Raw genomic sequence first — 25,334 nt, 5'->3', positions numbered from 1 at the left:
TATCAGAAAGTTTTATTGTTAAAAAAAAGCTTCTGATGTGTTCTCTAGTTAGTATAATTAACTGTTAATTTATCTGCAGAGAGTTTTAATTTGATAGCATCACGATCATTTATTCAGCTAAGTAATACAATTCCCTGTCCCAAAGTGCACAGTATGTGCTGGACTGCAAGTAAATACAGGATAGCAGATTGATGAGTGCTGTCCATCCTCTCTGATGGCAGAGAGTTGGTAGAGAAATTAGCTTTGTGCACTCACTACCAGATGGCTTACCCAGATCCACCAACCACTCTGAACCCCATACATCACAGAAAAGCATACATATATCCTAGCATTTAATGGAACTCAAAACATAGGACTGCTGGTTATCATTAGCTTCTGGCAGAGGTCCACAGCAGTCCTGAGCTGTTCCCTGCTTCGCCGACTCACCATTGATCAAATACGGATGGTTACAGCACTTTCTCAGCTCCATCATGGTGTTGATGAGATTGGGCATGTTGTGCTGATTTGCACCCTTGGTCAGGAAGGAAAAGTTCTTCTCCAGGATGGCACGGTAGTACTTTTTCTGGATATTGGTCAGCTCTACTTCAATGATCGTCTCTTGTTTGGGAGCAAGGTTCTTTTCCACATCATCTTTCAGCCGCCGAAGCATCATGGGTTTTAGGATAGACTGCAGTTTCTTCACCTGTCCAGAGAAATGAGACCTGTTCACCTGCCCATATCAGATTTTAATGGTTGATTACTGAGGTATTCCAACTTTTACCACACTCTCCTGGGCATCTAATCATAGTATGGTGGTAGTAGATGACATGAAAGATCATGACTGATCCCTAAACATGGGGAGTTTATAATTGGACCTCAAGAAAAAAAGGGATCCAGTTTTGGGACACCTGGGGGCTCAATGGTTGAGCATCTGCCATCGGCTCAGGGTGTGACCCGGGGTCCTGGGATCAAGTCCCACATCAGGCTCTCCACATGGAGCTTGCTTCTGCCTATGTCTCTACCTCTCTCTGTGTGTCTCTCATGAATAAATAAATAAATAAATAAATAAATAAATAAATAATTAAAGGGGGGGGGGGGCTCCTGGTTTTAATTCCCAAACAGTCACTGAGAACCTAGGTGGCAACCTTACAACAGATAAAAGGAGAAAGATATAAAAGACAGTACCTACTCTCTAGGATGGAGAAAACAAACGCCTCTCAAACACGCCCACACTGTGCAGCCATAACCTGAGGACAACTTTAGCTATAGGAGGGACAAGTGACACATTACACTTAATGCTGAGAGAACAAAGTAAAAAGTAGAGGCAACTGAGGGGTGGGCAAAATGTGTGAAGGGGGCTCAAAGGGGGTGGTAACTTTCCGTTACAAAATAAGTCCCAGGAATGTAATTTAGACCACAATGACTATAGTTAATAATACTGTATAACTGAAAGCAGCTAGGAGAGGAGATCTTAAAAGTCCTCATTACTAGAGAAAAAACGGTGGCTACATATGTGACAAATGTTAACTAGACTTATTACGGTGATCATTTCATAATATGTACATATATCGAATCATTATCATGCACACCTGACACTAAAGTTACAGGTCAATCATATTTTAGGTTTAAAAAATAAAAAAAGAAGAAGTAGAGGCACTCTGGAAGCAGACCCCTCCTACAGCTTCTAAGTAACAGCAGCAAACATGTTTGGTGTAGCAGCATGTAGGGAATTGATGCTGTAAGATGAGGTCTCTCATGCCATCACATGAGCTGTCATCTCAGGGGCACTTTGAACTGACAGTAGTAGTCTCTGCTATGTTTTGTCTGTTCTTCTCCTAAAAGCTCAGACCTGGACAGTACATCTCTATTCACCCGACTGCACTGGCAAGGTGACTTGCTTCCTCTCCCAAGAAGACAATGACAGACAAGGGATTCAAAAACCAAGGCGCCTGACTTAACCCTGAGCTAAAACATGAGACCTGTAAGATTAATCCAGGTGGAAAAATAAAATAAGGAAGGGCAAGTGCAAAAGACTGAGTTTTAAGTTATAAAGGGCTGTTCAAAAACGTTTTAGGGTACATCCGGGTGGCTTAGATGGTTAAGTGTCTGCCTTTGGCTCAGGTCATGATCTTGAGGTCCTGGGATTGAGCCCCATGTCAGGCTCCCTGCTCAGCCGGGAGCCTGCTCTCCCTATCCTTCTGTCCCTCCCCTTTGCTTGTGCTTTTTCTCGCTATCTCTGTCTCTCAAATAAATCTTTAAAAAAAATGTATTAAAAGGGGGTACATTCTGCATAAAAAAGTTGTGTGCAGAATCAATGCTCCTGAAAAAAAAAATACAAAATGACTTACAGACAGTGATTTAGCAGAGTCAGTAGAACAGATTTTAAACAATGATGAACATGCTTCATTTGGAAGCTGATACATTTTGGAACTTTTTTTTTCTGTGATTTAAAATACAGACATTTGATGCCCTTTTTAAAGTTTTCTCCTAACTAACCACAACCTTAAATCTAACCCATTTCTGGGACCTTGATTTTATCGACCACGGTACTTAGGAATCTATCCCCCAAGTGGATTAGGAATTACTATATAAGATCCCAAAGGGAAAGACACACGTAGATAATTATTAAAGATATGGACAAATGCCAATCTGCCACATGCTGGGTTCAGCTTTGCCCTTCGCTTGGTTCATACCTTGAATCATTTAGAGTATACTATATGCCAGACACTGTGCTGGTCAATACAACAAACACAACCTGGAGAAGAGGTGGGCCTTGTCCTCAAGGAGGTCATTGTCTAGGAAGAAGAAAAAATGCATACCACAAAATAAGTGCAACGGGAGAAGAGGACACATTGCTAATGGTCCAAAAATGGAGAGAGGGTTGGGAGCTGGCTTTTGAAAGATCAATAGATACTGCAAACATAGAGAAGTGGAATGAAGCTGGATTATTCACTGCCCTCAAAGTCTGACTTGTCACAGAAGTAGAAACAGACTGGAACCACAGAATGTACTCCTGACATCTGTTAGTGAAATTCCCAAACCTTCTCAGTTACCCAATTCTCTGCCCCAACCCACTCTCACACCATTGCTAGGTTAATTTAGCATAACTAATTATGTCATCCCTGCAATTAAATCTTTGCATTGCTTCCCTAATACCTCTCAAATACTTCAAGCCATCTTTCAAGACCTTCCCATGATATAACCCTCACCCTCTCTGGCCTCATGCTCCACAATTCATCGACACAGTTTCCAGCTCAACCAGATGATTCCCTACAACCGAATAAATTCCATGGCAGATTATGCCAGGTGTTTTTTTTCTCCTGTGCAAACCAGTCACCATCTTTTCTCTCTCCACAACGGAAAATATACCAACCTTTCAAAGTCCCATTTCCAAATTGCTCTCTGTCCACAAAGGCTTTCCCAATTCCCAGACGTGATCTTTTTTCTTCTAAAATCTCCGTTCTATTACTTGTTCCTCTTATAGCATTTCAACTTGTCTGGCTTATTTCCATAATTTCTAGTCAAGATTTCTACCCATCACATATAATAGATACTTATTAATGTTGGCTGTTCTGATTTAGCTTTTAGTCCAATAAGATGGATTCAGGACTAGATCTCTGAAAACCAATCTGGTTGATTTGGACAAAATTGGACTTACCAACTCTTCTAGTATATGACTGCCTTCTTTTCCTCACTACCTGTGTAGTTTGTTATACTCAGGAAGATGAGCTTGGGAACATGTTGCAGGATGTAGGAGGAAAGATGAAGGATGAGGAAAGCAGAAGAAGGCACCACGCTCCTGAGTTCAGGATGAAACAAAATCACTGAACTCACATGTGAGATCAATGAAGGCAAGAGGCCTGATATGCTAATACAGGGTATTTTGGATGTTGATTCATTTATCCTCCAGAGTAGTAAGAACTCCTAATGATCAGTTTACCCTCCCTGACATAAAAACAAATTAAATAAAGGAGGTAATGCTCTTTTTAGCAGAGATGTGAGGACTTGCTAATGCCTATCCCTACAATGGCTTATTCTCTCCTTGATGGTGAAGGTAATCACCACATTATCGTCAATCCTTCAGGCCCTTATTTACCTGTTCCTCTGTTTTCAGATCTCCAAATTCCTCCAAGAAAGCAGTCTCTGAAGGAAACTGTGATGGCTCCAGAAAATTCAGCAAGCTGAAGAGCTCTTCCACAGAGTTCTGCAAGGGTGTCCCAGTGAGCAGCACTTTGTGTTCCTGCACAAATTAACAGTACAAAATGAGCAATGTTTGAGCCACCAAAACAGTATGCTTTGGGGGGCGGGGGGGATCAAGCCAGGGCATTCTGTACTCACTTTGGGGCAATTAGGTTTTGTTTTAATGAAAAGATAGGATGTCACAATTTCATGGTCGGTATAGTCAATAAAAAGATAAACATTCCTTTTACATCATTGATTCTAGCAGCAATTTCACGTTAGTAAAAGCAACATTCATTCATTATTACTACCCTCTACATACTGGGCATTGGGCCAAGGCCATCATCCTTGGTACCGGATCATTCAAGGTCTTGGAAACAAGCCAAAACACCTTACATAACCAGGTCACAAATTTCATGCTATTTAAGGCTACCCTGGGTCCTCTTGGGAATCTATTTGTGGCAAAGGTCCAATTATTGACCCAGTTTGTAACAAAAAAACTCTTCTGATTTCCTACACTATCACAGGTATAGAAGGCAAAAAAAAAAAAAAAAAAAAAAAAAAAGAAGAGAATAAACAGACTCTGTACAAGTTAGCTACAATGCAGAATGGCTACAGAATGCTTCCATACTGAATAGATGGAACCTGTGTTAATGTAATGAGCTTGCTAGCTCTCACCAGGGCCATGAGCTTTAGACCCTCCAGAAGTTTGCAGTTCCTGTTCTTCAATCTGTGGGCTTCATCAATGATCACACAGCTCCAGTGAATCTTTTTCAGCTCCGGGCAGTCTGCCAGGATCATCTCAAACGTTGTGATGACAACATGGAACTTGAAGACTCCTGAAAGGGGGTTTCCCTGAGGGTGACACAATGGAAGGTGAAGCTTTATGTCATGACTACAGAATTCAGCTAATGTGCTCCCAACAGAAGCAGAGGAGGCAGGACTGTAAAATGCTAGAGCCTAGGTAAGAGAAGCCAGTAAACGCTGTACTTCCTTGTTTGCGGAAAGAGAATATATAAGGATGAACCAGCTATTTAGACAAGAGAGAGACCTCATTGCATCGATGAAACACAAGTAAGAGACACGGGCTCTCACAATGGCCAGACTTGTAAGTAAATATGGAAGACACTGCAAGGAAGCTTTTTATTTATTATGTATTAATTGCCATGGTAAGGGGCAGCCCCGGTGGCTTGGCGGTTTAGCGCCTTCAGCCCAGGGCCTGATCCTGGAGACCTGGGATCGAGCCCCGCGTCGGGCTCCCTGCATGGAGCCTGCTTCTCCCTCTGCCTCTCTGTCTCTCCATCTCTTATGAATAAATAAATAAAATCTTTAAAAAAAAAAATGCCATGGTATTGATTCAAACACACCCAGCCAGGGCTGGTCTCAACAACGCAGAGCCTGAATACCCAAGGAGATCTCCTTTGCTCCTATTCAGATACGGTTAATTTTACCTTGTAACTGGGGTTCCAGCACAGGTTTCAAAGTAATGTTCCTGACTGGCCTGGGATAAGAGGCACTGGGCAGGACACATCTTTGTCTTTTACCTATCTTAGTGTTACCAAAACATTTAAAGAGCAGAGCTGCATACCATGTTAGAGCATGTCTTAAATTTCTTCTAAGTGTCTCCTTTTGCTGTTAATGAAATCCGTGGGGGAGAACACTGACTTTCCTCTGATTAGATTCATTTAATTTTCACCTTGCTTGATAATAAAAACCAGTGGCCCGGACAAACCAGCATACTCAGTAAAGTGACTATAAGTAACAAACCCCCGCCAAGTCCTCCAATTAGTGTGCTTTTAACAATTTGAGAATCCTGTCTTCTCTTTATCCTTCCCTGTTAAATGTGTTAACATCCCCTCCAAAACTCCCTGGCTAGGAACCCATCCTCTGTATACTAATTCTTCCGCTCACTTTTTTTCACTGAGCATATAACAAGTCAGATAAAAAATCTTCTGCATGTAAAAGCAACTTCATAAGTCAACTATGAAGCCAAGCTTTCAGTATCCTAAAAAGAGCCTCTGGCATTTTTTAGAGAGTGGAAAGCATGCCCTACAAATCCTATGCTTATCACAAACTAAACTGCCAAGGGGGAGCAAGAAGTCTGCCTCAATAAACGTTAAGACTCTACAAAGTCAGTCAACAGTAACTCAAGGTGCAGGGCATTAAAACTCTTGAAGACAAGTGACAGGAAGGCTGTTTGAAATGATGACATCAAGCTGGCACCAGGTCTGAGACCTGTGTAAGACTCACCTGTGCATCTCTGTATACCATCTCATACTGCTGGATCATCTGCCTGCTGATCTGGCTGCCATGGTACACAATGGCATTCATCTCTGTCCATGTCCTGAACTCCCGCTCCCAGTTTGTGATGGTGGAGAGTGGGGCGATGATGAGGAATGGGCCGTGGATTCCCCGGAGGAATATCTCTGAGAGGAATGTGATAGACTGGATGGTTTTCCCAAGGCCCATCTCATCAGCCAAAATACAATTTTTTCTGCAAAGATTAAGAAATACAGATAATTCATCATCAATATAGGAAAGAGGTAGAGGTTGGGTATAACTAAAAAGATACTTTAGAAGCACACCTTGAATTGGAAGGTCATCAGTGAAGGGCCTTCTCAGCATTTTCCACAGATGCAACTGAGGCACATTTTTAGTCTTATGCTTTATACCCTACCTTCTTCCAAAAAGGAATTAGGGCAACTTGGGAGAAAATATAGGAAAGAGGTCCATAGAATATAAACTGAAAATACTAAAAATTAAAATAATAGATACAATGAGAAAAAATATTTGCTTTAAAACTAAGCCAATTTCTGTATCTGACAAACTTCATGGAAGTCAATGCAAAAATAAAAAGAGAAGTCATTGTGATTTTCCTTGTCCATTTTTTGTGTCAGAGGATAAACTTTTAACTCACAATTTATTTCTCTAAGAAATAAATTTCTTATAGAGTAAAAATGTTGGTCTCTTTAGTGGCCCAGAACTCGAAACTGCACAGAGCTGACACTCGGAGGGTGTGGCCCCCCTCAATCTCACTCCTCACAGGACAGAAGGCACTGGAAAACTCAGGTGAGCAGTGCTCCAAGGGGCTGTGCGAATAAGTGGCACAGGCTTCTAGGACACAGGTTACCTTGTCCTAGACCCTCCAGAAGTTTGCAGTTCCTGTGTTCTTGTGTGTTCTCCACTACGGTATGCTATCTTTAGAATCCATACTAGGGTACACAGTAGAACATTACAAAAATTTCAAAGTTCATCTGTTTCATGTAGATTGTGATGGGAACTGAAACATGGAAGAGTCCAAAACTGAGTGGTACAGCTCAAGTCTATAATATCCAGGGCTCACAAACAAGTAGCAGAGTTGGGGCTATAATCCAGATCCATTTCCTTTTAGACCCAATTTTTTTCTAAAGACTCAGAGATAATGATCTTTTGGATTTTGCTTCCTCTAGGTTGGGCCTAACCTTTTGGCAAGAATGGCAAAGAAAAAAGCAGCACAAAGTCAACAATGTCTAAAACCATTCCTGTGGTTGGAATGTGGAGTCTTGGCATGCCTCATATACATATACAAAGATTACTACCCTAAACACACGGCCAGGTTGCACTCTCTTACCACCTTGCCAGCTACTGCTGCTCTAAGCAGGCTAAGGGGACAATCTACCCCCAGGTACAAACACCTGGGAGGATAAGTCCGTGAAGATAGCACTGGTTCTGGTTCCTCACCTGTTATACCAGTTAAAAAGAAGCCAGTTCATCCCCTCCAGCTGGTACTCCCGGAGCTGGTTACTGTTCTTATACTCTCGCGACTTCTCCAGTTTCTGCCAGGAATCTGAAGCAGGCCGCTCCTAGTGGAGGAAGGCAGAGAGAATAAAATACACAGAGAATGATGTTTGAGGATGGATAACATGAATAGGGACACAGGATAATAATGGGAAAGTGGCAAGTCTCAAAGCAGTGTCCTAAAGCTAGCTTCTAGCTGCTTTAGATGTGTACACACACATACCCCCCCCCACCGATATAAGGCAAGCCCCTATATTTTCTAGATTTCACCAGATTAAACTTAGAACATCTCTATAAAATTTGCAAGTAATTAATGAAGAAAAGAAACAGATTCACCTACAGTCTTGTTTAGTATTATACTGTTTTACCCAGACTCCTAGATGTCACTCTCACTTACACTTCCATCTCCCTACAAACCAAGAGTAGTCAGGTGTTTTTGGTTTCTATACATAATTTCTCTTCGTATTTTCTTTGTGCGTATGGCATCAGTTCAGGAAAGCATGGTAGGTCAAATATTTCACTGATTAGTTCCTAGAGTCAGTATAAGGCAAAAAGCCTATAAAATCAAAAATGCAAATTCCTTAAACACCCCATAAACATAATAGCAGTCTTATTATTTTATTTTTCCATATGAAATACTGATTTCTAAATATAATCAATCTTCTCTTTATTTATATGAAATGCCATATTCATCACATACTAAATTTCAATATATCCACAGAGCTCCATCTAGATTCTTCGTTTTGTTCCATTGTACTGTCTAGTACTGCAATAAAACCCAATTTTTAAATTATTAAAGCCTTTTATCTGATTAGGGAATTATTTTTCAAAAAATGTCTCAGCTATTCTATCTTATTCACTATTCTGTATAACTTTAGAATCAATTTGTCAAGTTCTCTTAAAAATCTCATTGAAATTTCAATTAACCAGGGAAAAATTTCTTTTAAAGATCTTCTTTATTTATTTGACACAGAGAGAGAGCACGGCAGGCAGAGGGAGAAAAAGGCTCCCCATGGAGCAAGGAGCCCAATGTGGGGCTCGATCCCAAGACCCTGGGATCATGACCTGAGCCAAAGGTAGACACTTAACCGACCAAGCAACGCTGGTGCCCCAATCGGAAGAAAGCTTAAATCTTTAGGTGTGGTGACTTCCCATCCAAAAATTTTAATTATTTAGATTTTATATTATTTGGACATAGACTTGGTTATTTTGTTTATAGACAAACTGAGCCCCCAAATTAACAGTTTATAGCCTTAAAAATTAAAAATTCCTAGCTATAGCTATAGTTACAAATGAGAATTTTGAGACTGTAACTTTTCTAAACAGTTTTAGTCTTTGGTAATTCTGCTCTGGAGTACAATACAGTTTATAACTGGAATTCCTTATTACCTAAATTAAACAATTTGCACATGAAATTAATAATATATCCCCAATTACATCATTGATATTTGGAGGTAAGTGCAATCTGTCCATGATCTTTCAGAAAAATACACATCACAGCTTACTATAAAATTACTACAGCCGCAGTTAGGCTAAGCCCTTTAAAATAGGATCCTGCTGAAAAGTATTGCTAGTGTATTATTACTAAGGTACAGATACAGGTGCTTTTAAAATAAGGGAGAAAACAATTTTTTTTATGTAAGAAAACAATGATTTAAAGAAAAAGCTTTTAAGCAAGGTATGCCTATAAAAACCCTCTTGTTCTGTTCCCTTAAAGAAATTACGTTCTTCTTAACTCACAGGAACCAGTGTGGTTCCCCTAAAGTCTATGTACCCCTTTAATCGGGCATGCTCTCCTACTGTACTAGATACTGTGGGGAGACTTTCTGGAATGTTCCTCCAGTGATTTAAGTGACTCACTCTCAGCACTGTAAGTACCAGAGGATGGAATTTCACTGCAGATTTTTACTTTGCTGCCTTAGTGGCACTCCAAAAGCAGAGGCATCACTCTCCTATCCAGTCTCTCCCCTGGGTTTCCCTTTCCCCAGGGCTAAGGGGTTTAGTTTAACATCACCTACTGGCCAGAAATTTCAGCCATCTGAGCACAAGACCTGAAATCAGCTGGAAGCTTCTGGTTGTCTCCTAAGGGGTACAGACTACAGGAAACCACTTACCCCAGGGCCCCACAACCCTCAGTGGCTACTTAGCTAACTCAAAGGAGGAGAAGGGACTCTGAGTCTCCACAGTGGGTCCTGCCTACTGAAAGACTGCTCCAACTTTGCACAATCGTCATGGACAATGTCACCTCTTGCTTTCTAAAAATTCCATATTTTACCTATACGTAACCAATTTTTAACAAAAAGTTTTCAAGTATAGGATGTCCTATTTGTGTCAACTTCAAAGCCTGAGTAAGATCCCTTAAAAAAAAAATTATTCAGGTAAACTCCTGTTTGGAGCTGGTCCTTAAAAAGACAGCTTTAGTTATATGATCAGCTACCATTCCAAGTTAGAAGTTTTGAGATAAAATTTCAAAATGTGCATTTTAAATGAGAGAACAAATAACTGAGAAACAAAGAGACAAGTGTGAAATAATACCATGGTTCACTGAGAGATGAAAACAGCAGCATCGCAATAGCAAAGTAGTAAAGGAAAAGTAAAACTGCCTGAAAACACTTGAGAATTCATATTCTTGCCAAATGCATGTAGTCAGTCTGAGGAAATAAGTGGGATTCAGGCTGAGAGAGTATCCTCAGCCTGAGGATAGAATCCTCAGAGAGATTCTATCCTGAGAGAGAGAATCCTGATTACTCTGAGATAACATACAATTAGCTTCAGAATGGAAATGCCCTCCTCTCTCTGCCCCCACACTGGTTTGTTCCTGCATTGTGCCACATGTCCCCATCAGTCTGGTGCCATGTATGTCCACGCACGCACATGCCTCTTCCATTAATCTGTGAGCTCCTGGGGGCTGGGTGTGCACTTTCTTATTATATGTCACTCAAGAGTCAGCCAACGGCAAGATGTTGAACAATGATGAATTAACAACAGACAATAGTTGTAGGAGAGGACTGAAAGAGAAATTTATTAATCAGTCAAGTGGACAAAAAACCATTAAAAACTATATAGATTTCTAATCACAGTTCTGCACCTCAAGATTCCTCCAGACATTTCATATGCCAAAAAACAAAAACTAAACACCGCTTTTGAGTGGACTCTGACAGAGATCCAAGTTCAATGAATGTCAAGCTCATATCTCCTAAGCCCTTACTTTCCAGGGACATAATAACAACGATAAGTAATAATAAGGAATTGGATAAGGGTTTTTCATATAAAAGTGGTGACTTTTTAAAAATAGAAACTTACCATTCCAGTCTACAGCCATATTCAACTCTGATTCTCTTCCCGAGTCACATCTTAATCAGGCTCTATCCTAAGTCTACATCCTTTTATTTTATTATTATTTTTTTTGTAGTCTATATCCTTTTAATTATTGACATTCCATATACAACTACTTGTAGGGTTCCCTGCGACATTTATGCAGCTGGGTGGGATTAATTCAGAATCAGAAAAACAAACTGATTAAATACGTGTATTTTGAAAACTTATGTTCCCTCTGTGAAGCCCAGGTATCTATAGATAAAAGATAGTTCTTCCCCTTAAGAACATTCCAATTGAGTAAAAGCAAAGGATAAAAACAAAGAAAAAAGATCACTGATGGAACAAGAGGTAATAGGAAACAAGAAAGACCCTAAGAATTTATTGAGCTTCTCTCCCAAGTCAGGTATTTCTTACATGTTCTAAATTATAGACTCCACACAGCACCACATACCAAGAAATCTAAGCTTGTATTTAAGGTTCTTAAGTGTCACACACCTCAAAACAGAGCCTGGACCTAATGGTGACAGAGTGCTAGCCAAATCTGACTTAGGTAGAAAAACATCCAAACTGCAAGTTCAATGGAGAGTACCCAAAGGTTAAGACACCCCCAAATAGCACTTCTGAGCACAGCCCCACAGACATCCAGGACTGCGAGTTCATAAAGTTACATGTTACAACATGTGCCAAACTGGGATATGGATACATTACCACATGCTTAATTTCAGGGAGAACTTGAAGAGACTCAAATTCTTTAACTTTTGCAGGATCTACATCTTCCTCCAGCTCCCATGTGCTTTCTTCATAAGGCAGAGAGCACCACTTCACCAAGTAATGTGTCACTTCCTGGTGAGAGATAGGAGAGGAATTTATGTTCTACTAGATTAAAGGGGTTGATCATACTCTGGCCAACCTCTGAAAAACCCACCCTATCACAGATCAATGCCATTAAAATAGACCACATGTTAACAAAACAAGCAAAATATGTAGTAAGAAGGGAAGGCTCCATAGGCGAGTCAAAATGATGGAACACCCACCTCTCCTGTTTCTGCATCTTTGGTGTGGGCCACCTCCAGGACGCGATCAACTTCTACGTAGTCTGGGTTGAACAAGTCTTCATCAGGCTAGTGCAAACAAAGGAGAAGAATGAGAAAGCATCCCTCTTCCCTCAAAACCAACATCCTAGGTTTCATCTGTAAGTGACTTCCCACTCTGGGCATATCAAGAAACACAGAATGGAAGGGGTAGCTTGAGAATAAAAGTCACAGCACAGACTTTCTTCACTGTCCCCAAATCCTGCTCTCTGTGACTGAATTTATAGGTTACACCATGGCCAGAGTCACTCTCCTAATGGTCATTATAGTACTGCACAAAAATCAGCCAAGGATTCCCTTTTTCTTACTGCTTCTCATCCCAAAGATAACCCTTGGAAACTGAGAATAAGTTGCTTTTTCTTCTTTATAGCAAAAATAGTAGCAAACACTGGAATGAGGCATGAGGGGAGTTTTTGGGGGTCCAATAATGTTCTATCTCCTGATCTAAGTGGCAGCTACACAGGTGTGTTCATTTTGTAAAAATTCACTGACCTGCACTCTTAGAATTTACCTTCATGTACATTATGCTTCCCCAAAAAGTGTACTTACGAAACAATAAGTATTCCTTGGAAATATTTAACCTATGTCTGGAGTAACGCTAGCTAAGTGCTTTAAGTCTCAAAACTACTTTATGAACTAGTTGCCATAACTACTTTACAGATGAGGAAACTGACTCAGAGAAGTTAAATAAGTAATATGACCAAAGCCCACAGAGCTGTATGAACTGGAATGCTTACCCAGGTCTTTCTTACCCAGATGCCCTCCTCCTGGACTACCAGAATGTTCTTACTGTCTCTGTGGCTGGAAGGCACTTTGGGGGCTATCTAGTTTCATCTTCAACACAAGAATACTTTTTATAACATCCCTGGCAACCCTCCCTCAGATTCCATTATTCTCTATTTGGGAATTTACTGCCTCTAAGACCTGACACTGCCAAGACAGTTTTACCTCTGTCTACTCAGTGGTAGCATCATGATCTTTATTACTATTAAATATAATCTAGTTTCTTTTCTATAGCTGGGGATGGCTGGTGTTGCTGCTTCCCCCATAGTAGCAGTAACTAAGTTCATTCTTCCGCTATCCTGCCTCTTTAAAAAACTCCATCTGATCTGGGTGAAACTACTCAAGGCGTTCAGCTGTTCTTAGGAGTCCAAGTTTCCAGGTCCCTTCACGATGCAGAGCACTAGCACTTATGAACAGTGGCCATGGGCCAGGCACTGTGCTAAGCACTCCTGTAAACCCAGTCATTTAATCCTCACAGGTGTTTCTGTGAGGCTGATGCTATTAGGCTTTACATTGAGGATACTGGGTCTGAAGGAGCTTATGCAAGTGGCCCAAGGCCACCTAATTTAGTGTGTGTGTGTGGGGGCGAGGGGGCGGGGACAACAACGTGAGCAGAACCTGCAGCCTGGTAAGTTGGCTCCAGAGCCCCGGATTCTAGCACTAGCACTATGCAGTCTAGTTTCCACATCTGCTGATAGCCACTCAGCTGTGCTTCCTTTACTGGTGTTACAGTCGTCCTGCAGCTGCTTTCAGGTCTACCCTGAACCCTGATACTCAAGTGAACAGAACAGTCAGGAATGTTCTAAGATTACTGTGACTTTTTTTTTTTTTTTAAGATTTTACTTATTTATTCATGACAGACAGGGAGAAGGGCAGAGACACAGGCAGAGGGAGAAGCAGGCTCTGCTGGAGCCCGACTGGGACTCGATCCCACACGCCGGGATCATGTTCCGAGTCAAAGGCAGATGCTCAACTGCTGAGCCACCCAGGCATCCCTATTGTGACTTCTTAAGCAGCTGCACACCCTCCTGGTGACCACCAGGAAATCTGTCATTTAACGGGCACTACCTTTCCTCCCTAGAACTGCTAGTCATTTTCTCTACTGCGAATGTATTTAAAAAATACATGTATTTAAAAAATACATGTGATAATATATATATTTACTGCCATTATATTTCATTCATCCTACCCTGTGCAGTAAACCTGAACTTTGATTTTGTCATCTAATCTCCCAAGATTGGGTTTGGTTTTCAGGAGTCTGGGTGGAGTCAAAACACGTCTACCCCTGCAGAGTGCGGGAAGCCCCTGTCTCTTGAGCTTGACTCTATTTCACAGGTGCCCTTGGCTACCTCATAAAGCAGCTGGAAATAATCGATATGAAGCCGCTCTATCCAAAACTAAGTTATCATTGATCTCATAAGTATATTATTTATCCAAGTCATTAATAAAAATGTTGAACAGGTCAAGACTGAAGACAGTATTATAGGAACTACTCTCTACCCTTCCTCCTCCTCCATCTCAGGATGTTCTCCAATCTTTTCAAAAGCCTTTCCTTCCCACAAGAGTTATGGGCTCCTGGTACATTTTTTTTCTATATACTTTAACATAGTTTCAGCTCTCTATTCCCAACCCAGTAAAAATCACTCCCTTGGGAATAAAGCAGAAAACAGGCACATGGGGCTTTGTAGGCTATATTAGGGACTGTGGACTTTATTTCAAGAAAATGTGAGGCACTGGAGGGTCTGGAGCAGAAGAGCTTAAGGCAAACTCCCTCCCTCACCAGGGGGCAGCCAAATAATTACGTAGCACTGACCCTGAGCCTGGTACCAGGGATAGAAATACAAGGAGGACATGTCCCCGTCTGTCTCATAGGGCTTAAAATGGAAGAGACATGTAAACAAGTTACTACACTGCACATACTTGCTAAAATAGAGGTGCAAGTAAAATATTCTAAGAACAGAGAAAGAGTATCCAGTGGGGCCTCAAAACGGTTTTCCAATTCTACTTGTCTTCTTCTTTCCCTAGTTCCCTATGACAAGAACAATGCCATGAGAAACCGTGTTCACATTCTTTAAAACAGTCCTGGGAAGGGATGGGGCCAAATGCTAAGGCTATAGACGAAAGGCCCCACCCTGGGATGAGAAGAATGCTTACTGACATTATCCTGAAATAACTTTTTGTCACTTGAGGAAAAGGAGCACATCACAAAGAATGAGTTGGTCAAGTACTGTAGCCATGTACTGTAATTTGGGACTCCTGACTGTACTCTTGAGGACTAGTGCTTGCAACTACATTTTAAGAATAATTTTTATGGCTTCTTTTCTTCAAAGGTATCTGTGTAAGATTTAAAACTACATACTGTATAGAAAAGAAAAAACAAGTCACCATAATTAACCAGAGAAAATGACATCAGTGTTTTCATGTACAGTCAAGAAATTTTCTATGCATTATATTATATGGTACCTGTTTTCTCCTCCACTCCCCAAAATGGAAATGCCCCTCACACTTCTAAGAGCCTGACATTTTCAACTAACAATAGTCAATGGCACTAAACCCTCTGTCATTAACAACTGTCCTTCCATATAGTTTTTACTAGAGTAGAACAGTATTCTGTTCTATGGTACATACACAGAATTTAACAAATGTCTATTATCTGTGTTTGTTTGCAATTTTTCACCAATATAAATGACTGGATATCATAGCTAAGTCTGTACAAAAACTCAACAGTTTCCTTAGAATACATAACAGAATTAGAATTGCTGGGACAAAGGATGTGAAAATTTTGAGATATTTCACATCTGCTGCCATACTGCTCTACTGACAGGTGATTCTAGGTTATGTTCCCACCCACTAGATACAAGACTGTCTCTTCCTACACCCTTACCAGCAGTGAAGATTACTTATTTTTAAAACCTTCAAATATTTGGTAAATAAAAACTAGAAAATTACTATTTTAATTCAGTTTTTTTGATTACTACTGAAATTGACCACATTTTTATATGGTTAATAAGCATTTATCATTAAAATTATTTGTCGTGTGTATGTGTGTGTGTGTGTGTGTGTGTGTGTGTATTAACAGGAAGGTTCCCATACTGGAGAAGACACACATACACATCACACACACACACACACACACACATACACATACATACATATATTTAGGAGATACATGTATGTATGTAATGCACATATTTCCTAATTATTTACTTTAAGATTTGTTTAGTAGTATTTTCTAATATATAGATACTATAGATTTAACATCCAAACCCATCAATATTTCCTCTCACTGTAGGTACCATACTTAGAAATACCCAGGTTTATACAAATTTACTTATTTATTTACTCTCTAATATTTTAGTTTTGTTTTTATTTTTTACACTCAAAGTTTACATCTTTTTGGATTTCTGTTTTAAGGACTGCAGGGGGGCAGTAAGGGGGGAAGGAATAAAAGTTTGGGGCACATTTCTCTTGCCCTAGCTATTTATAGATATTCTGATCAAGATGCACATTCTTATGAGTTGTCAGTTTGTAAGGTTCAATCCCTTTAACTTGGTGAATAATTTTTTCCCTTTGACTTAAATCTAGACTGGTTTTGCTGCAAATCAGTACACATTTAGCAATGTGACTTGAGCCATGGATCTGAATAGGACTTCAACTTTACATAGCATTTAGTACTGTAAGAAAAGCAGTGGTCAAGTTAGTTGGTAAACAGTGCTTCACCTCAGTAAAAATGTGCTTCATCTGGGCTTGCTTATTCCTAAATCGCTTGATCTTCTGGGCGATGCGAGGATCCTTTTCCAGCTCTTCCATTGTGGCCCATTTACAATGTAAGTAGGAACTATCCAAAGACACATAAATTATGAGACAAGTGCAAACTATCAAATCACTGAGCTTTAAAGTGTTTCAGTAAACAAAGTGACCATCTAACCCAGAAGTAGTTGTTTATTGTGAAACCGCTAGAGATTGGGCTGAGAAAGGCCTTGTGGTAAGGGCAAAAATAGACAACAAAACAATGCAGCTACTCCAAACAACTGGTCCCTTTGCACCTTCTACAGGAACTGCCTCACAGCAGAAGGAGGGCTATTATCATCAATACACATTAGTGAAAGTGGGCACATTGCAGAGAAAGAAAGAAAAATGGAAGAGAGAGAGTGCAACCTATAGGACAGTGGTTCTCTACCCTGGGTGCAATGAGAATGGTATAGGGCGTTTTTAGAAAGCACTGATCCTTGGGACCTCCTCCCAGGGTCTAAGTCAGCTGGTCCTGAGGGGAGCAAGGGCTTCCCCGGTGACTGTGCAGCCAAAGGTGAGCACTACTGCCTAATGTGAACCTGAGTCAATTAACATCTATGGGTCAGGTCTCAGGGGCCATTCTTGGAAAGTACAGAAGATGATGTGATGAGGGAAAGGAAATTTCATTCATATAAAATGCAAATACAAATAATACATAAAAAAGACGTACAAATTTCTATACTTAACGTAGAATAGCTCCAAGTCAAATGGGGGCTCTCCTGGGTGAACCTGTAACCAAGAGCAAGCAGTTAACAGCCCACATCCCCTCAGATCACCCTAAGGCAGCACAAGAAAACAGGTAAATCAACATCCCTGCCTGGTTTTAGTACAAAATTCTAGAGGATGTTTTCGCTTTCCCAGTTCTTTTCCTGACAGCTATTGAGCTGCTTTCCCAAATGACGAATCCACAGCCAGCTAGAAGGTTAAAAAAAAAAAAAAAAAACAAAACTGATCCTCCTGGTGTCCTTGCAGGGTCCAGGCTGGGACAGTAATCAGCTTATCAGCAAACCAGCCTCAGGGCTCTGAGCGGTGTCAGGATCAGAGCCGGCTGTGAAGTAAAAACATGGGCCTTTGTCATGCCCACCCACCCCCCCCCACCATCCTGAAACATCAGCGGTGTTCCCTCTCAAAGCAAGGAAGTTTGCTATCATAAATACTTGAAGATAAAATTGTGTTTTCACCAGCGCACACATATCCTTCACCCCCGGCAGGTTCTCTAAAGGATCCCTACAATGGCCCTGACATGTCTAAAGAAAAAATTTCCCCAAAGGTTTTCAGTAGGACTCTTTCCATGTCTTCTTTTTGGCCCCCTGAAGATCTCACCCGGGCTACAGCAGCTAAGGGGCAAATAACTTTTGCTAGGATCACTATGGAGGAAAAACACTATTTGGGGCTCTACTCTCAAATACTTAAGAATTTTATGACCTAAAATCTTCCAGGAGGGTAAAAATAAGCATTGCCTTGCCAGACAATGTTCTTGCCTAGCTCTCACTCCAGCCAGTCCATTCCAGGTTCTCTAGGCAAATATCTCTTCACAGAGGGCAAAACCTGTGCTAGTGATAGGAAAAATGATACATAAGCCACCAACCTCCTGGACGGTCTTAGATGCCAGGATCTTCTCAATGATGTTTGCATCATCTTCTGGAGGCTCCTGGAGACAGAAAAGTGAAAAAGACAGAAAATTATTGGCACCCCAGAGACCAAGAAATAATTCTGTAAGAAATATTACAGCAGGTACTACCTTGTCCAGAAGTACACCTGTGAGTGCTGAGGCCTCCCTCCTATCAGTCTACAGAGTAATCAAAAGACCACAAACATTCTAACCTCTGGGCACAACGCTAACACTTTCCCCCTGCTTTCAAATGAACAGAGAAGTTAACTCCGCTATTCATACTCTTAATTTCAGATCTGTCTTTAGTATCACTAAAATTGGTCCTAGGACTTCCCTTTCCTGCCAAACCTGCCTACATGCTGCTGCATAAAATCTTCAGAAAGGTGTAACATTAAGGAGTCTGGGGCCCTTGGAATTAGAGAGTCCTAATTCTAACACCTACCAGCTACTGACTTTGGATAAGGCAATTAACACCTCTTAGTTTCCATATCTATTAAAATAGTAGTTTAAAAAATACTTATCTCACTGGGTTACTGGGAGGATAAAATGGTATGTGAAAATATTTTTGGAACAGTAAGCACTGTGCAAATGCAAGGTATAATTATTCTCTACTAAATGATACCATCTTTCCCCTCTGTGCCTGGAAATGGTTGTTTCACTGATCATCCTTTGACTATAAATCCTAACTGAAAACAAATTAATTTCTTCCTTTCTACTCCAGATACACATCAATATTTCTAGGCTCCTGAGCTGCATGAAATCTCTTTCTACAGAGTATTTGATTAAACAATGACAAACTTAAAAAGGGTGTGCTGAGTCAGAGCACTCTTGTGATTGACATTTTTTTTAGGACTTTATTTGAGCTGTTCTATTTCAGAGGTTTCGTATGCACTACATGACCTTGTCAGATCTAGTAGAACAGTAGATAAGAAGAACACTCATCATGATAGCCCCCCAAAATAACTTGGGATCCTGATCAGAACTTTCCAAAAGGATGACTTAGGCTACATATCACTGTCTTCAGTCCTACCCACTCTAGGGCTCAACTGTCTCAGAGCCATACCATTATAGAAAACATATTTTCTAAGATCTTTTTTTTTTTTTAAAAAAAGATTTTATTTATTTATTCATGAGAGAGAAAGAGAGAGAGAGAGAGAGAGAGAGAGAGAGAGGCAGATATACAGGCAGAGGGAGAAGCAGGATCCATGCAGGGAGTCCGATGCAGGAACCATCCCCAGGACTCCAGGGATGCCAAACCTGCCTACATGCTGCTTATAGGATCACACCCTGGGCCAAGGCAGGCACTAAACCGCTAAGCCACCCAGGGATCCCCCTCTAAGATTTTTTTTTTAAAAGATTTTATTTATTTATTCATGAGACGGGGGGGGGGGGGGCGGGGGGGGCAGAGACACAGGCAGAGGGAGAAGTAGGCTCCATGCACAAAGCCCGATGTGGGACTCGACCCAGGGACACCAGAACCATGCCCTGGGCTGAAGGAAGGTGCCAAACTGCTAAGCCACCCAGGTATCCCCCCCACACCTAAGATCTTAAATAAAGCTTTCCCCCAAAGAAATAATAGAGGAAAGGAAAAAAAAAAAGATGAGGAAGGCAGATGGTAAAAAAGAAGTATGGAGATCAGCAGGCATTGACAGATGCTCCCAAAGGTTACAAATATTTATTACATTCCCCTAGACACATGGCAGTGTGCTAGGTGCCATGCCAAAGTTAATCCAAAGTGACAAGAGTCTTTTCCCACTGCTCAACAAGAAGACAAGTGAACTGTGCCTATCATATAGTAGGAAGAAGGGATGGGAAGACAAGCTAAGCTTTTGTTTTTCTGCTCAAGTATTTATTTTGACTATTTTTTTTTTTTTTGAGAGCGCAAGCATGTACATGCAAACGTACACAAGGAGGGGATGACGGTGGGAGGATGGGAGTGGGGAGAGGGGCAGAAGGAGAGAGAGAGAGAGAGAATCCCAAACAGGCTCTAGCTCAGTGAGGAGCCCAAGACAGGGCTCAATCTCATGACCTTGAAAGCATGACCTGAGCCAAAATCAAGAGTCAGATACTTAGCCAACTGAGCCACCCAGCCGCCCCTGTTCTGTTGATTCTTTTTTTTTTTTTAAGATCTTATTTATTCATGAGAGACACACAGAGAGAGGTAGAGACATAGGCAGAGGGAGAAGTAGGATGCCTGAGAGAGGTCTGATGCTAATGCCTTGAAAAGGCCTGGTGACAAGAAATATTTGCTGAATGCTAAACACAGCAAGAGGGAAAGAGAGGAGACACATGAGGAAATAAAGCATCAAACTCACTGGGGTCAGATATTGGAAACAGTTGTTATTCTTAATCTATGTCATTTAATTAAAAAGCCTTCCTCTTCTCCAGATACTCGGACCTATCTAATACCGTTTAACAGCAAATGGCTAGAGCTAGGTGTACTTTCTCAAGCTCCCAACCTTGGAGCCAACGGAGCTCTATGGCAAGTGTGTCGTGAGCAAAGGAACATTGCTAGGTTAAGAGAAAGTAGATTAATGAACCAACTTCCTAACTTCCTACTTCACTTCCTTCCTAAATTTCTTCCACATTTCTTTATTGAATGTCTTTTATGTTTATTCACTGGTCTTATAGAAATAGATGTGCTAGAGTCTTCATCAGCAAGGAACTGCCATATATGTTAACAAAACACTTTAAAAGTTATTAAGGTAGGCATTTGTATGTAGAGATCTTCTATGTACAACTGATGGATTTTTACATATACACTTGTATAAATACCACCTAGATCAAGTCACATATTTCCATCGTTCAAGAAGACTCGTGCCCCCATTGAAAGTAACCACTATTCAGACTTCTACTACCACTGATTAGTTCTGCCTATTACTAAACTTCATGTAAATGGAATTATATAGTATATGGTTCATTCTTCTGTAGCATGCTATTTTGTTGTATAAACACACTACCATTTATTTATCTATCCATTCTACTGCTGAGGAATATTCAGGTTGCTTCCAATGTTCATATAAATTGTATGCCTTTTGGTTGACAAATGCACTCATTTATCTTAGATATATACATAAAAGTGAAATTACTAGGTCATGAGGTAGGTTATATGTTTAGTTTTAAAGAATATTGTCAAATTTTTTTCCAAAGTAATTGTAACAATTTTTACACCCACCAGCAATGTATAGGAGGAGTTCCAGCTGACTTGATAGCTACTCTTGTGGATATTGTAGTATTATCTCTCTAATTTCTATCTCCCTGATAACTAAGGATGTCAAGTACCTTTTTTATGCCTCTTGGCAATGTGCTTAACCTCTCTAAGAAGCTCCTACTCAAGTCATTTTCCTATTTTAAGAATTATCCTTTGTTTTTTTCTTTTTAATTTGCAAGAGTTCTTGACACATTTCTGAATAAGAGTTCTGCCAGTTATAGAGAATACAAATATTATTTACCAATCTATGGTCTGCCTTTCAATTCTGTAAATGTGTCTTTTGATGAACAGAAGTTCTACATAAATCCACTTCATCAATCTTTTCTCTTACGTATTCTTATGTCCTGTTTAAAGAATCTTCCACACTCCCCAAGGTCATTCATTAAGCCACATAATTTAAAATTTTCTTATAGCCACATTAAGAAAGTAAAAACAAACAGATGAGATTAATTTTAATAAATATACTTTACTTAAGCTGATATATCTAAAACTTTATCATTTCAACATATAACCAATGTAAAATTATTGATGATATACTTTATATTCTTTCTTCATACTAAGTCTTTAAAATCCAATGTGTACTTCACACTTAAGACACATCTGAATTCAGACTAGCCATATTTGAGGTGCTTAATAAGATGGCTACAGATGGCTAGTAGGAGCTCTACTGAGCAGTACACCTCTGTTTTGTTCCACTGATCTACTTGTTCTTAGGACAACGCTATGTCTTCATTATTATAGCTTGACTACAAGTCCGCATTACAACTTAGTTCTTTTTAAAGATTCCCTTGGTTATTCCAGGTCTTTGGTGTTTCTATTATCAATTTTTTTTAAGATTTTATTTATTTATTCATAGACAAAGAGAGAGGCAGAGACACAGGCAGAGGGAGAAGCAGGCTCCATGCAGGGAGCCCGATGTGGGACTCGATCCTGGGTCTCCAGGATCACACCCCAGGCTGCAGGCGGTGTCAAACAGCTGCGCCACCGGGGCTGCCCCTCTATTATCAATTTCTATCAAAAAACACCCTGCTTAGATTTTGACTGGGACTGAATTACAGACATCTCAACAGTATTCAATATATGTATATCATATAAGGCTCCATTTATTTAGGCCTCCTTTAATTTCTTTCAGCAATGTCTTTCTATAGAGAGAGTCTGTGTATCTTTTGAGTTATTCCAGGATATCTAATATTTTTGATGATGTTACAAATGGCAATTTAGTTTTCCTTTCCTGATTTCATGTTGCTAGTTTATAGAAATAAAACAGATGGTTTTGTATATTGTTTTTGTATCCAACAATTTAGCTAAATCTCCATTTTCTTGATTCTAATGGTCAATTCTGTTGAAATTTCTTTTTTTTAAGATTTTATTTATTTATTCATGAGAAACACAGAGAGTGAGGCAGAGACACAGGCAAAGAAAGAAGCAGGCTCCCAGTGGGGAGCCCAATATGGGACTCTATCCCAGGACCCCAGGATCACAACCTGATCTGAAGGTTGATGCTCAACCACTGAGCTACCCAGGTGTCCCCAATTCTGCTGAATTTTTTTTTTTAAGATTTTATTTATTTATTCATGAGAGACAGAGAGAGAGAGAGAGAGAGAGAGAGAGAAGCAGAGACACAGGCAGAGGGAGAAGCAGGCTCCTTGCAGGGAGCCTGGATGTGGGACTCGATCCCAGGTCTCTAGGATCACACCCTGGGCTGAAGGCAGTGCTAAACTGCTGAGCCTCCCGGGTTGCCCTGTTGAATTTTCTATACATGATCATGTCATCTACAAATAATGAATCTTACTTCTTTCTTTCCAATCTTTAAACTTTTTATTTCATGTTCCTTACTGCAGTAGCCAGGACCTCCAGTGCATTTCTGAATATAATGATAATAGTGGATTTTTTTTTTCTTATTTCAAAAAGTCAAGGGTAAAGTACTCAATATCATACCATTTAATACAGTATTAGTACTGTTTTTATCTACTGGTTTTTCAGTCTGGTTTTCTATAGTTTCAGATATGCCTGCGTACGGTTTTCATTTTTGTATTTTTCCAGTATGGGAGCTAACTGATGTTGAATCTATTGGTTGATATCCCGCATCAGTTTATGGGGGGGAAGGGTATCCTGGCCACTACTTTTATCCTCAAGCACTCCTCTGCCCCCAGCTCTCCCCCATGCCTATGACTCTAATCAGACATACCACTAACCAATTACACCTTTCCACTGCACCCCAATTGTTTCTAATGCTCTGTTCTTTGCATTCTTTTTTCTCTCTAGGCTTCAGGTTAGAAATTTTCTATTGATTGTTTTCAAACTCACAAATATTATCTTCTGATGTATCTAATCTGCTTTTTAAGGTCATCCACTGTGTTCTAAGTTTTTAAAACTGGAATTTTCAGTTCTAGACAGTTGATCTGATTCTCTTTACAGATTCATTTCTCTAATCAAATTCTTCACCTTAAACCTTTTTTTTGCCCATCTTCTTTTATTTTCTTTCACATAACATAGTTATATTTTTAGAGATTTTTTAAAAATTTATTTATTTTTATTTTTTTTTTAAGATTTTATTTATTTATTCATAGAGACACAGAGAGAGAGAGAGACAGAGAGACAGAGACAGAGACAGAGACACAGACACAGACACAGACAGAGGGAGAAGCAGGCTCCATGCAGGGTCTCCAGGATCACACCTCAGGCTGCAGGTGGTGCTAAACCGCTGCACCACGGGGCTGCCCAAAAATTTATTTATTTGAGAGAATGAGAGACAGCACAAACAGGGAGAAGAGCAGAGGATGAGGGAGAAGGAGAAGCAGACTCCCCACTGAGCAGGGAGCCCAACACGGGACTCAATCTTGGGACCACAGGATCATGACCTGAGCCGAAAGCAGACACTGAACCGACTGAGCCACCGTGAAGCCTAAACCATAGTTATTTTCTAAAGTTCTTTTCTGCTAACTCCAATATCTGGATTGTCTAAGGTCTGCTTGTATTATATATACGTGTGTGTGTGTGTGTGTGTGTGTGTGTGTGTTTTCTTGCCTTTTAGTCACATTTTTTCCAGTCTTTTAAAATGTCTGGTAGTTTTTTACTTAGGGTAGAACTTGTGAATAAAGGAACCATAGCAGCTCCAAACAATATTTTCCACAACTACTTCCTATTTTCTCTTAGACAAACATGAGACTGAATTGGGTCAGGCCTGGGTTACCATTAAAATTTAGTCCATCTCTTGTTTTACCCTGTTTCTTGACCATGAATGTCCAAGGTGACCAATGGAGTCTGGTAGGTCTTTTTACTCCTGAGCCCTGAAGTCTCCAATACGAAGCATGTTAAAAATCTCTCTTAACGGAGAATCCACTTTTCTACACTTTCTACAGTAGGCCCATCCCTTTAGTGAGATTTTCCCTCAAGGTGCCACGAGACTGTGAGATTTTAATCTGCCTTCTTCTGGATGAGCTACTAACTTCTTGGACTACCTCAGAATTCAACAAGTCTCCCAGGGAAAGCCCCTTGCTTTGGGGAATTCCTCTAGTTTCCAATCATTTCACCAGCCCTGTATAATCTACTACCAGCAGGGTCAGATGATTTCTCTTCAACCCAGAATAGT

At 40.3% G+C, this 25,334-nt stretch overlaps 1 protein-coding gene across 3 annotated transcripts in view; it reads right to left on the bottom strand.

Annotated features, from left to right (window-relative positions):
• CHD6 (chromodomain helicase DNA binding protein 6) overlaps nucleotides 1–25,334 on the bottom strand; it is a 176,518-nt gene that overhangs the window by 83,607 nt on the left and 67,577 nt on the right. For all 3 annotated transcript variants that reach the window (XM_041732424.1, XM_041732422.1, XM_041732423.1), the window contains 10 exons: nucleotides 18,508–18,570; nucleotides 17,590–17,648; nucleotides 16,848–16,965; nucleotides 12,288–12,374; nucleotides 11,962–12,096; nucleotides 7,879–8,000; nucleotides 6,409–6,652; nucleotides 4,837–5,013; nucleotides 4,076–4,219; nucleotides 427–682 (listed from right to left, as the gene is read on the bottom strand). In XM_041732424.1, coding sequence (XP_041588358.1) covers nucleotides 427–682; nucleotides 4,076–4,219; nucleotides 4,837–5,013; nucleotides 6,409–6,652; nucleotides 7,879–8,000; nucleotides 11,962–12,096; nucleotides 12,288–12,374; nucleotides 16,848–16,965; nucleotides 17,590–17,648; nucleotides 18,508–18,570 — 1,405 coding nt within the window. The remainder of the gene's footprint in view (nucleotides 1–426; nucleotides 683–4,075; nucleotides 4,220–4,836; nucleotides 5,014–6,408; nucleotides 6,653–7,878; nucleotides 8,001–11,961; nucleotides 12,097–12,287; nucleotides 12,375–16,847; nucleotides 16,966–17,589; nucleotides 17,649–18,507; nucleotides 18,571–25,334) is intronic.

The sequence above is a fragment of the Vulpes lagopus genome, chromosome 18 (assembly GCF_018345385.1).
Source record: "Vulpes lagopus strain Blue_001 chromosome 18, ASM1834538v1, whole genome shotgun sequence".
In the NCBI taxonomy this organism is placed as follows: domain Eukaryota; kingdom Metazoa; phylum Chordata; class Mammalia; order Carnivora; family Canidae; genus Vulpes; species Vulpes lagopus.
Note: the sequence above shows the minus strand (reverse complement) of the source record. Positions and strands in the feature narration are given on the sequence as shown.